We start from the raw sequence: 12,856 nt of genomic DNA, 5'->3' as shown, positions 1-12,856 counted from the left end.
AAATGTGTCAATTCGTTTGTCCTGATCCTAGCAAGTAAGCACTTTTGGACATAGACAAGCACAGTTGAGCAGTGAGCCTCTGCAGGGTTGCTGTGGATGATTAGGGGGAAAAAATCATGAGTGAAACTAAGTTGAATGAGTGGAAAAAAACAGAATAGTGTATTTTCTCTATGGTTTTGTGACGTTCCTCCTGCTATCTGCATGAAAGTCCCGGCCTACTCTTAATGATTAACTGACATGTGAGCTAGTGCAGCTCACTCGGGCCTTCCAGGCTATAAAAGCTGGCCATCTCTTCCTTTCCACCTGCCATCAATCCTCTTTTATATCTGAATTTTGTTAGTTTACTTGCAAGAAATTATATTTATTTAAGTGACAGCTTGCTAATGTGTTGACCTTTCTTTCAAGAAAATTCCCCTCAGATCCATTCGTTTGGTTACTGATTAAACAAAACTGTGAGAAGTGAGTGTAAACTTCTGAAACAGGGTTATGCCCGGGAAAGTGTGAGGACCACTGCTTTGAACCATACACGCAAAATTAAGAGTTCACACAAACCTTGTTGTAGTAGTGAACTTCCACCGTGTGCCACTGGCCGTCGCTGATACCTCCGAGGATGTAGGGGGAAACTGTAGTCTTGGTTTCACCTGGAGAACAATGAGGTGAATGACTGCACAGATTCAAGGATAATGAGAATTAAAAAGGTATTTTCTGAACACCACCCTGATGAAGAACTTCTCTACCTGCGGAAAAGGTGAGCTGTATCTGCTCGTTGATAATTTCCATTGCGATGAAGTCATGCTTTTCATTGAAGCGGCCGTTATAAAGTAACAAACCATTGGGCTCTTTGGTGGCAAACCTGAAAAAAGAGAAAACACAGTATAATCCGGTTTCAATCTCCTCTCTTTTACTCCACCCCAAAATTAAAGTTAGAAATCTGTTGCTTTGCATTTAGCAAAATTTGCCTACACAGCTTAAACTTAACTGTTTGTTACTTTACAACAATGATTGTGGTTATTGTATTATATTATATTTTCATCTCATACACCTGCAAACACAGTCATGTGAAAAAGAAAGTTGCTGCTGTGCTTGGGAAATTTGCTCAGGCTTTAGCAGTTGGACAAATGGCCTCCCATTTGGGTTCAGAAAGGAGTTCATGTTAAACTCAATGAATGCAAGGTGTTAAGGTCCTGCAAAGAAAGGGCTGCAAAACAAGCTCAAATCATCACCCTTCCACCACCGTACTTCAGAGTTGTTATGAGGTGTTTATGCTCGTCCTTTTCAGGGCTCTTGTAGTTTATTCAGACACAGCTTTGGAAACCTAAACTGTGCTGTCAAGTTCTTTCAGAGAGAAGAGGTTTTCTCCTGGCAGCCCTTCTAAACAAATCATACCAGTTCATTTGTTGTTGTTTTTTTTATACCTGTACTATCAGGAACTTTAATATTTAACATCAAACTGGGGTTTGTAGAGTCTGAAATGTATCTCTTGGTTTCTTATTTGCAGTTTCTTCACGGTCTGACCTTGAGGTGAATTTGTTGGGGCATCCACTACTGGGAACATTGGCAACTTTCTTAATTTTTTTTTCCACTTGTGTATAATCATTAAGAATGATGGACTTCTTATTATTTAAAAATGGTTTTGTAACATGTGGCGGAGGTGTGGTCTCTGGCTCAGCTGCAGGGGAGGGGTGGCGCAGTGAGCTCAAGGGGTGGTGCCAGGCAGGTGAGTGGCACTGACAAGGTCTCTACTCCTTTTAGTAACGCTGGAGTGAAGAGGACGGGAGGTCTCTCCTTCAGAAGGTGTGCACAATGCTGGGAGGGAGCTGCAGTAAGAAATGTGTGCCAAACCAAAAAGGATTGCTGTGGGTCGAGCAACAAAAACAAAATGCTCAGTACACTGTGTGTGTGTGTGTGTGTGCGTGTGTGTGTGTGTGTGTGTGTGTGTGTAGGTTCTTCTACAAAACTCTTCCCAGATTCATGGGAACCAACAATTGCTTCTCTAAGATTATTACCAATGTCCCTTCCTCCTTGGCATTGTGCTAACACATCCCAGTCCTCTATAAAACCGCCTGTTTACAGAAGTCTTTACACTTGCAATGATCAATTAATCATGTGCATTTGATTTACAGCACCTGGCTTCTTACCCTCGTAATTCATATGGAAGTAGTAAAAGCGTGCTTAGTTTTGTACAGTCGTTTTCCCATTGACTGTAAGTGTATATGCACATTAATGTGTCATGGAAATTAAGTCCAAAAAATGTGTCTCCAACCCAAAATTATTGTATTTTTTAAAGTATTGTGGTCATCAGGAATTTTGTTTGCATGGAATTTGCTTTTTATGTTGCTGCCTTCAAACATAAGGATGCCAAACAACACGACGTCTAACAGAAAAAGCAAACGCAGGGTGCCGTGATTGTATTTGCTGCAAAAAGAGAAAAGAAGGAGGGCAGGGGTCTGGTTTGACCCATTTAAAAAGATTCATACTACCCCGTCTGAATCACCTTGCTTTCTTTCACTTAGGAGGGAAACAGCCAGTAACGCAGTGTGATGTGCAGCTTGCTGGCACGAGGATGAGCTCAAGAGTCAATTTTTTACATTTTTTACAACTATCATTAAACAGATAATATGGTTAATCGTGTGCATAAGGCCAAGACAAAACAAAAGGAGAGGAAAAAGTACTATTTGAAGCACAGACAGTCAAGGAATCAGCGTGCCACGAATAGAAGCAGAGCCACATTAAATGACACACTGCAACACTGAGACAGAAAACTAGGGCAATGTCAAAGCAGCAGAGTGGGGGGAAAACACTACTGCAACTAAGGAAGATGCACACCGTAAGACAACTCAGAGTGATGACAACAGCAGCTTTCTCATAAAAGGAGTCATTGCTGTAGTATAGACAGCTGCCACTATATCCACAGCCTGGTTGTTCAGATTTAAATTTGCGTCTTGATGGTGCACCGAGAGAGGAGAGAGAGAGAGGGATAGTCCTCGCATATTAATGCACCTTTCAAAACATATGGACACACAGTTTACAGCCCAGGTGCAAAGAGTTGACGACGCTTTGTCTATATGTGATCAAAGCGTGTGGTTTAAAAATAACATGCCTTTACCTGTCAGCTGCAGTCTGTGGTCGTAAATCTGATCCTGTGGAAATGGGTCACTGAGATATTTAAAAGTGTGCCATGACAAACTAGATCCGGTGCTAACTACCACATTCATTCATTATCCACCCCACAGGGGAACCAACAATGGGCAAATCTGCCAGCTGAGAAGAATGTGTGACTTTCTGGCATCTGAATTTTCAGGTTGTTTTACTCGATTGATATCCGGCTTAAATTTTCCTCGAAAGAGCTAATTAAATATTTCTTTGAGAAAGGTCACGCTCAGACTTTGAAAATTGCTGTCCTCCTCTACCCAAATGAAGCTGTAGCCTCCCACTAAGCTATGTCTCTACAGCAAGGATGTCATTCATACATCCAAATATCCATACATGAACAGCTGCCCCCCCCCCCCCCGCCAGTCTTCAGGGATTCAGGGGCTACTGTATATGATGCTGTTTGTGCAGTGTTCTCCAGCTGAAGAGCAGCCAGAGGGCATGGTACCACTGACCTGCTTACTGAGAGATACGATAATCACGACCTCAGAGAAAAGAGGATGCCGATGCTCCGGCTGATAATGACGGTGGAGCGAGTACAGACAGTGCCGTCACACTCCTTCTAAACATGCAGTGAAAAATAGAGAATGTCAAGGAGAGTTATTATCTCCGCTCTGGAGGCTCTTCAGCGGTCCTTCGTCTTTGACGTATCGATTTAAAAGGCTGCTCTACAATGCCCCCCTGAGCCCTCTGAACTATGAGGGTAATCAGCCAGAACTAAATACTGACTCCACGGGCATCACTGCGTGTCACATTAGGCACCCATCAGTAAAAATAACAACCAGACTCCCCTTATGTGGGGAACCATGTCACGCTATGATAACATGCTGTGATACAGAGGACGTGTGAAGTCAGGAGGAAAAGAAATGATCCCTTTATTGATGTTACAGCCTAGGGTTGGGTAAAATACTTTAAACTAAAACTCAAAAAGACTAAGCTTCCCACACGTGCATAGTGATTTAATTGTTTAATAATTTTATAACCTCAACATTTTTCTTTCTTTTTTTAAAAAAAAAACTGTTCACTAAACACCTTGTCAGCCAATCACATTGCAGCAACTGACTGCATTTAGCAATGTAGACTTGATGAAGACGACCTGCTGAAGGTCAAACTGAGCATCAGAAGGATGAAGAAAGGGGATTTAAGAGACTTTGATGACTATGCTACATGGTTGTTGGTGCCAGATGGGCTGGTCTGAGTATTTCAGAAACTGCTGATCTGCTGGGATTTTCAGAAACACAACCATCTCTAGAGTTTGCAGAGAATGATCTGAAAAGTAGAAAAATATCCAGTGAGAGTCAGTTCTCTGGGTGAAAATGTCTTGTTGATGCCAGAGGTCAGAGAGAATAGCCAGACTGCGTCAAGTTGATAGGAGAAGTAACAGTAAGTCAAATAACCACTCATTACAGGTCTGCAGAAGAGCATCTCAGTATGCACAACATGCTGAAGCTTGAAGTAGATGGGCTACAGCAGCAGAAGACCACACTGGGTACAACGTCTTCAGCAGGAAACAAAGGCCACAATTAACATGGTCTCACTAATATATCACGGGAGATCAAACCTGTTCAGTTCCAATGGGAAGGCGACAAGGTGACAAACACCTGCCTAGAACCTGCCCTCCATCTTGTACCGAGCTTCTCACTGGGAGACTCCCAGAATAGGTGACAGCGCACACCATACAGACACAACAAAAACCATTGTGGTGGTCAGACATACTGTGTCCTGGGAGGACAGACTATTTGTTATGAAACAGAAGAAAGCTGAGAACCAATATCTGCTTGATGAGGTCCTTGCTGAAGTATTGCACGTCTCATTTACCATCCAACTCAACAGCCGTGGTTTTCTGCTTTACTATGTCCTCAAGAAGGTTTGCATTTAAGCTTCAAAAACTGAAGAAAGCAGGTGGGCAGCTGAGACCAGTTGCATGATGAGAACCCTTCTGCAGGGTCGGTGTTTCACCCCATAACATCTACTACAACCTGAGACACTTCTGAGATACCTGCTGAATCTGATGAAGGGTTCCCAACAAAGTGAGCCCTGTAACCATCTAGCCACCAGACTACTACAAGGCCTTTACATCCCATTGCTTCAGCAGTTTCTGCTTGGACCAAAGGATGTCTGATGTTTCCTTAATCCTGTAAAAAACTTTTACTTTTTTTTTTGCTCGCTTCTCCCTTCAGGGGTCACCACAGCAAATCATCTGCCTCCATCTCACTCTGTCAAATATCATTTACAATCCTTTTCAGCACTACTTTGACTTTAATGTGAATTAGTAAATGGGATAAACTGTGACCTCTATATTATTTTTCACTTACAGACAATATTAAAAAGATTAATATAAAATAGAAGTTCCCAAAAATCTTTAGCTTGAGTTTTTAAACAATTTATTTAAATCTTTTTCGCTCTGAGCCAATTACACTTTTTGTAATATTGTTAAAAATCTCAGCCACCAAAAATTAGTCGTCACACTGAGTGAGTGAACAACAACACACCCTGAGCCATTTTTCATGTCAGAAGCTCTGCAAGAAACCCAATCGGTGCAGGCTCAGGTAACACAGCCACTTGTTGACCTCACCTGCTTTAAGCTCTCAGTATTGGCACAGCAGCTACTTCACAGCTTCTCTCACATGCGCATGAAATACAGATGGCTTTGAAAACTGGTCTGAGCAGTTCTCCATCAAAAAAGATTGTCATCTGAACCTCACTTAAAGACATGGACCGGTCCAGAAAGCGCAAAGGGAGGATATTATTTCCACTAGCAGCCATTGTGAGCTGAGCACAATGTCAGGACATACTCCCTGTGATACCATCCCACAGATGATACTTGTTGTCACTTGTTGTGACATATATCAAACACAACGGACAGCTTTAATCATTGATTTAGTTTCATAACACGGAGGATTCATGCAAAGACAGCAGGACCTGCTGTCTTTGCATGTGTTCACTATCTGCTCTCCTCTAAAGCACCTCCCCCTTCATGATCCTCCTTAAAATAATCAGAACACATTTAAAGATTCTGGTTTAATTTTGAATTCTGCTAAAGTTGCACAAAAAAATGCACCTATATGATAAAATACCTTTAAGGAGGATATGCCACAAGGAAGAAAAAAGAATGCATTCACAGATACTACAGAGCATTTCTGAGGTAAAACTATAAGTGTTATTATCTACAGAAGGACTGTCGTGATAGGAAAATAAAAGGAAATAAAAGCTGAAAAGATGTAACAACTTAGAAGAAGAAAAACTTAACAGAGCTTCATGAAATATACATGAGAGGTTTGTAGCTTAGCTTTTTCTTTTTGTATAAAAAAAATAAAGTGAACCTTGGGCTCAAATCATTCCTATTTTTGCTAAATGCTAATTTTAGTTTGAGGTATCGCCTCTAGCTCTAAGAGAAAGTGCCAGTGATAGCACTGACATCACTTACGCTGTTAAATTCAGGGAAAAGTTTAAAGGAACAAAAAGAGGCTGGTTTTGAGTTCTAACTTTATGTTAGATGACAGAAAATGTGCATATTTGTTCCTGCTATTTGAATAGATATAGATGAAACAGATGAATAGATAATGCTACATTCGTTAACAGATGGATATGGGTTGCTTTGTTCTTCTCACCAACAGCTCACCAGGCTCACTGATTTAGATTTATATCTTATTTGTGCAATAAAAATATTGCAGATACACACATCCCCCTGTCTAATGCGACATGGCTCAGTCACACTAGAGTAGATATTTTTCCTTGCAACAATAGAAAAATTGTGGGTTTCTTGGTGTTTGCAAGTAATTATTGCAACTAATAGTGTTGACCAATTGATTGCCCTGAGGTTGACGGTAGTTGCAAGTCAATTATACAGTTTGAGCAAGGGGAGGCAACCAGTCTACATACAACTACAATCAGTCTCTGACAAATCGGAGAAGGTTTGCAAATAATTGCTGCCTTCCTTTTAAACCCAGACAGATTGCCAACACGTTGCAATAAATCTGAGTCAGTCTGTGCAAATGAGAGCAACTTCTCTGCGACTAATGTGTCGGTTTCCAATAGATGACTTTACTCAACTGGTTGTATTCTGATTATATATCTACTGAAATTTTTCATGTGACGTTTCTCACATGTGCAAATTCCTCAAGAGTTGTCCGCCATAGAGGATGTGTAACAACTGCTGGTTGCTAGGAGAACATGTATATGGGCAGTGGTTCCTGGAAGTTGGTGGCTCTTCTTGAATCAAATTGGTTGCAAAGAAGTCCTGCGTCAAGTTTGCATCTTTGTCTGGAAATATTAACTGCTAGCTGAGGGGTAGTGCAGCATGATAAACTATGATGCAGACCATAAATTCAGAAGGTTCATCCTCAAAGTAAAAGCTGCGCTTCAGCACTGCAGCTAACATGTTTCAAAGGGTGCAAACCATTTCTGGTTTGTGCTGCACGTTTTCACAGTTTCAGTACCGGTTGAGGAGCCAGTCCATCACTTTCATTCCAATTACAATAGCAACCAAAGCAATTAGAAGAAAGTTTTTGCCAAAAACAGACGGCAAAAACCTTGACTACATGTAAATGACATTTTACATTTTCATTTAGAATGCTGACTCTTCTAAGAATTCAAGGACTTCTTTCCAACAATAGGGAGAGAAAGCCAGGAACTGTGAATAAAAAAAAAAACACATTTAAAAGGGTGGTTAAATCTAAGTAATGCTGCCACACATTTTCCAGTCTCTCCCAGTCTTTGTCCTGGTGAGGGAGACTGTGCTAAAATAGGACAGCTGCTGACTCACAGCTCACAGTGACCGGTGACACTGACTGTAATAAGATCAGACTAACTCTTGGCAGTTGGATTAGCATCCCCATGTTATGCAGGGCTCCTCTCCAAAACCATAGCTTCTTCAGGTCACCTTCCTTCTAACATTTACTTGTCATGCTGCACGCCTGTGCAGAGCACACAGGCCAAACAGAAAGTATGTTTGAGCAGTGATTGTGTATTCACAGCACAGATACTATACTCTAAAGTTAAAGTGGCTCTACAGGAGATGGCTGTTGTTCAGTGAGCCCATTACTGCTATTAAACACCATTATGGTTACATAAATGTGAGGTGGCAGAGCACACTTCTGCGGAGGTGAGGGCTGGTGAGTGAGCATGCAGACACAGGGTGTGGGAGTCGATGAAGAGTGAATCACAGAGCTATGGTGCAGAACAGGTGGCGCAGGTGAGCTGCAGCTGGTTGCAGGGAGAAGGAGGAGGAGGAGCTTACGTGAGTGAGAGGGTGAAGTGAAAACGCTGGCGGAGGCCCTTAAAGGTCAGGAAGGAGTGCGGGGGAAAGTTTCGTGTGGTCATCTCACAGTAGGGCTTCTCATAGCCTCCCGGTGGACACTCGCACTTAAAGCCGCCGACCAACAGATTCACACAGGTGCCTCCGTTCTTGCACACCCCCGGCGCACAGCGGCCTGAGCGGGACGACAGCTCGCAGCGTTCTCCTGGAGGTGGATAGAAGAAAGGACGGGGAGCGAAATGAGAATTCATACTTGTGACAAGGCAGGCATACCATCTGGGACGCCGCAGTGCTATATGCTATTTTCTGTCACTGCAACTCTCCTATATGTGCCGTTACACAAGAGTAACACCTCATATCAGCTCATAAATACCTCTTAGACAGAAACAGAGACGATGAAAAATAAATTAGAAAGACTGTTTACAGAGTGTATCAGAGGAAATCATGCACACTGGCTTCTCTTTGATAGTGCCTGCAGTTTCAGGCTGTCTCATTCCTCTGTATCACACCCAGCATGACTCCCTCTGCTCCCTCTGGGAATAAGGCTGCAGTTTGTGCTGAATTATATTCAGCAGAATGACACGATGGCTGAAAAGCAGCGAGCTAGAAGTGCATTCAGACTCTGAAGCTATCAAACGATATGATTGCACTTTCTGCTGCAGACTGAGGTGGCTCCTGATGATTACGCCCTGCTTTTTCCACACCTTTCAGACACTTGACGAGTTCATCACTTGAAATCAAAAAAGGGCTTGTCTCCTACCTTACCTATAAAAAAATATCATTTTTAGAACTCCATCGAGAATGAGCTATTTTGATCCATTAGGGTTCGGTAAAGTTTCATAGTGGGCTGGGCAAACTACCGGGCTGGAAACAAGACATTTACTAATCAATAAACAGATAAATAGAAAATAAGCCAACAGCAATGTTGGTAATCAAATAAATCAGTATTTTTCCAAAGCAAAAATATAAGACGGTAAATACTTTTGTTGATTTTTTGTCTGCATAGAGGACTTTTTTAGCACCTCCAAGTTAATCCGTTTTGTTAAATAGGGTTTCATTAGACATAAGAGGCATTTTGTGATTAACAAACTGTCAGGAAAAACAGTTAAATGTGTAGAATAATGCTAAAAACTGCACATGGACTGAGATCCTGTTTACGCATGTAGTCACTGGAAGCAAAGGTCCATTCAGAGCCAGGAAAAGCCCTGCAGTTCTTGGATTAACTGAGAGTTTAATCAGTGATGATAGAATTGTTAGTTGCAGTCCCAGATCCACAGAGGTGAACTGTGACAGGTTAGAGGTCACATGAGGCCAGTAAAGGAAGACTGTGATCAATGTGAAGGGAAGGACCAGGGTAGCCGTGGGACAGCTGTGACTCCATGAATGAGTCTTCATCCTTCTCTGCAGCGCTGTCCGTCTCACATGTGCCATTTGTCTCGGTCTTGGGCACGGGAGGCTGCAGCGGTTGCTGAGGCGAGACTGCTCGCTCTCCCATGGGCGAACAGGAATTTGTGTCAAAGCCACTAAGCCAGCAGTGTGGAAGACTTCCGCTGCGTGCAGCACTACTGTAACACTGGCACACACACACAGCTCACATCTTCATCCAACAGCACTGATACAGAGCCCTTTCATTTACTCCTTCACTATTAATCACTCCATTCACAGTCCACAGAAAGCACGCTTTTTTGTTTTATTGCCGTTGTTGGAAAACATCCATTCAGTCTCAATAAATTCAGGAACTGCCGGTCGAGACTTCCTGATAATGACTCTGAACATTTATTGATTAACAGAAAAGATTTCATAAACACAAAAGCAGAGACACTTTCAGAATGCAGAGATTAATGCTGAGAAACAACATTTATGGGCCCATTTGTAGCTGATATATACGCTTTCACAGCACAGTTTCTGTCAGTAAGAAAACCATCGGCATAGTATTCATTGCTTTATTCATAACTTCTTATTAATAACCACTAATAAGAAGTTTTCCTCAGATGAGAGGAAATTGGCCAGGAACAACCTGGGAACCACCCAGTCTGCCATGAACTGTAGACTGCTTTTTTAGCATCCCAGCTGGGGATCAGGGTCCACCGAAGGGTTGCAGAATAAAAATGCGATGGTTAATGGGGAGGTTAAAAGATAAACTGCTGCTTTACCTCTGAGTTGTGGGATAAAATGAACATTAAATGGAAAAATGAGTAAAATATCTCAAAACTGGACAACAGTGTATTTTCTCTCCATCGTGAACACTTTCTAAGCGCGCTCTTTCCTGAAGTGGCATAAAGTCAAAATCTGTCAGAGTGCTCTGTTCCAGATGGAGTGAAGCCTAACAGTGGCTCCAACCTGTCATCCTGCAAATATTTGCCGTCCTCTTCTTACTGATGCTTCCTGAGAACAAACAGCCACTGATGGAGCCAGCTGTAAAATAAAACCTTCTTGTTACACTGCTGGCAACCTTGTTATTAATTCAGCAACTTGCTGTTTAGGCAATAGAGTACTTCTGTTTCTTTAAGCAGTCGCTGTGGACAAACATACTGAAGCTGAAGTTGAAGAAAAGTCCCAGTAACATCAAGGTTTTCTTTACTGTGGAAAAACACATTAGTCAGAACATTTTGGTAGCAATTTGTAGAGATCATTCTCACTGATCTGAGGTAAAATGCTTCTCAGTGTTTGCCGGCTCCCTGCGGAGATGCCTCCACCACAGGTGCTGCAAATGGCAGCTTTGTGTTGCTAGGTGAGCGGCGCAGCAGGGCGGGGACGGGCTCACAATCCCAATTCCACACAATGTCCTGATCAATAATTCAGACACGTCTCCTGTGCTCTGTTTACGCACCTCTATAAGTCCATCCAGTGCCCTCACTCTCTGTTTGCTGCCGGCATGAATCATTAAGCAGCAAATTGAACAGACACCTCAGAGATCGCGCTTTAATTTAGACAGGAGGAACCACTGGGCTCCTTCATTTTCTACTTTTTGTGAGTACATCTAAATATATACATTATACAGTCTTTATATATTATTAGCAAGCCCTGTAGATAAGCTTTTCTGCTAATAACCATAATTAAACTTTATAGCTAAAAATAAGGCAGACGTCACTTTTGGCACCATCAAACTGTAAAAATGAACTAAAAGCTTCAAAGCAAATAACATCATGGAATATAAAATAGGATATTAACACCTCTGCCTACACAAATAGCAAAATGATTCATGTTTTTCTCTGATAATTTATCTGCAAAATGGGTTCATAGTATTTTTAGATAATCATAAATCCCACAGGATCGTCACACTGAGAGAGAACAAAAAAAACTAAATGTACCCCTGAAAATCAAAACATGACAAAATAACCTAATAATTATTTGGCTATCTCAGTAAACAACACCTACTCCTTATGGCTCACACTCTCAGCACATAAAAACAACATTCAGCTGCACTTTATCTGAGGCCAATTAGCAATAAAAAATGCATGTTTTGTCTATCGCTTTGTTGTGTTTGATGAAGCAGGGTGAGTATGACGGCATGGATGCTGTAAATACATTAAAAAAAACCATATCTGGTCGTAGTGCAGCTCTGCACCACCTGTGTGTGCAAAACGTTCCTAGAGGGGACGTTTCCTCAGAGATCTTAGAGCTGGGTGTTTCTGAGCTGCTAGGTAACAGAAGAGCATCAGCGCTCCTCCTCAGTGAAACAGAGCGGGTGGGTGGATCCCTCCGGACGCACCGAAAAACGCAGAGTAACCGGGAGTAAAATCCACTATCACAGAACAAACACAGATCCTTTCTGTAACAGAAAGGAGGTCAGGGCGAGCATATGCAAAGTGTTCAGCTAAAGCGAGCAACCACTCGGGAATAATGAGATAAAGTGATCGATAGCCCAACTGATACATGACCTCTGGCTGTATCTGTCATCTGGGTACACGAGCGCGCACGCACACACACGCACAAACACAAACATACCTATAACACAGAGATAAGATCACTAAGCATCTCTCTCTCCGTTCATTTTCTATCGTCTCAAAATTTTCTTTAATTAATAAAAAATTAAGGCAAATACGAGGGAAAAATTAGGGACAAAGAATGAGGCAAATGTGACTTGTTCACATAAATTAGATTTCCTCATCACTAGTCATATCATCTGTTGCATGCATTAAGACCACACATGCTCTGTGAGTTTTTAATGTCCTGGTTCTTTTTACATAAAACAAGAAATCCCTGAAACTGAAGTTGAGGTGTTTACAGGTGTTTAGTGCAACTCTCTACACCACTGACTGCTAAATAAAGACAAAGGGCACACAGTGAGGTAGTCAGTTCAGGGAATACATATTGACTGATGCCCCAAGCTAAAGTCTTTAGAAAAAGTGAGGCTGTTGCATCTTGCAAATGCTGTGATTAAAAAAAAACCAAAAAAAAAAACCCCACACACACACATACACACACACACACACACACCCATGTGTC

The 12,856-nt window shown here is 41.9% G+C and overlaps 1 protein-coding gene across 3 annotated transcripts in view; it reads right to left on the bottom strand.

Annotated features, from left to right (window-relative positions):
• The window catches only part of celsr2 (cadherin, EGF LAG seven-pass G-type receptor 2), a 69,300-nt gene that overhangs the window by 26,994 nt on the left and 29,450 nt on the right, over positions 1-12,856 (bottom strand). For all 3 annotated transcript variants that reach the window (XM_063474108.1, XM_063474109.1, XM_063474110.1), the window contains exons 3-5: positions 8,390-8,612; positions 738-853; positions 553-641 (exon numbers count right to left, since the gene is read on the bottom strand). In XM_063474108.1, the coding sequence (XP_063330178.1) occupies positions 553-641; positions 738-853; positions 8,390-8,612 (428 nt within the window). The remainder of the gene's footprint in view (positions 1-552; positions 642-737; positions 854-8,389; positions 8,613-12,856) is intronic.

This window comes from Pelmatolapia mariae, linkage group LG5 (genome assembly GCF_036321145.2).
Source record: "Pelmatolapia mariae isolate MD_Pm_ZW linkage group LG5, Pm_UMD_F_2, whole genome shotgun sequence".
In the NCBI taxonomy this organism is placed as follows: domain Eukaryota; kingdom Metazoa; phylum Chordata; class Actinopteri; order Cichliformes; family Cichlidae; genus Pelmatolapia; species Pelmatolapia mariae.
The sequence above is the reverse complement of the archived record's forward strand: the minus strand, read 5'-3'. Positions and strand labels throughout refer to the sequence as shown.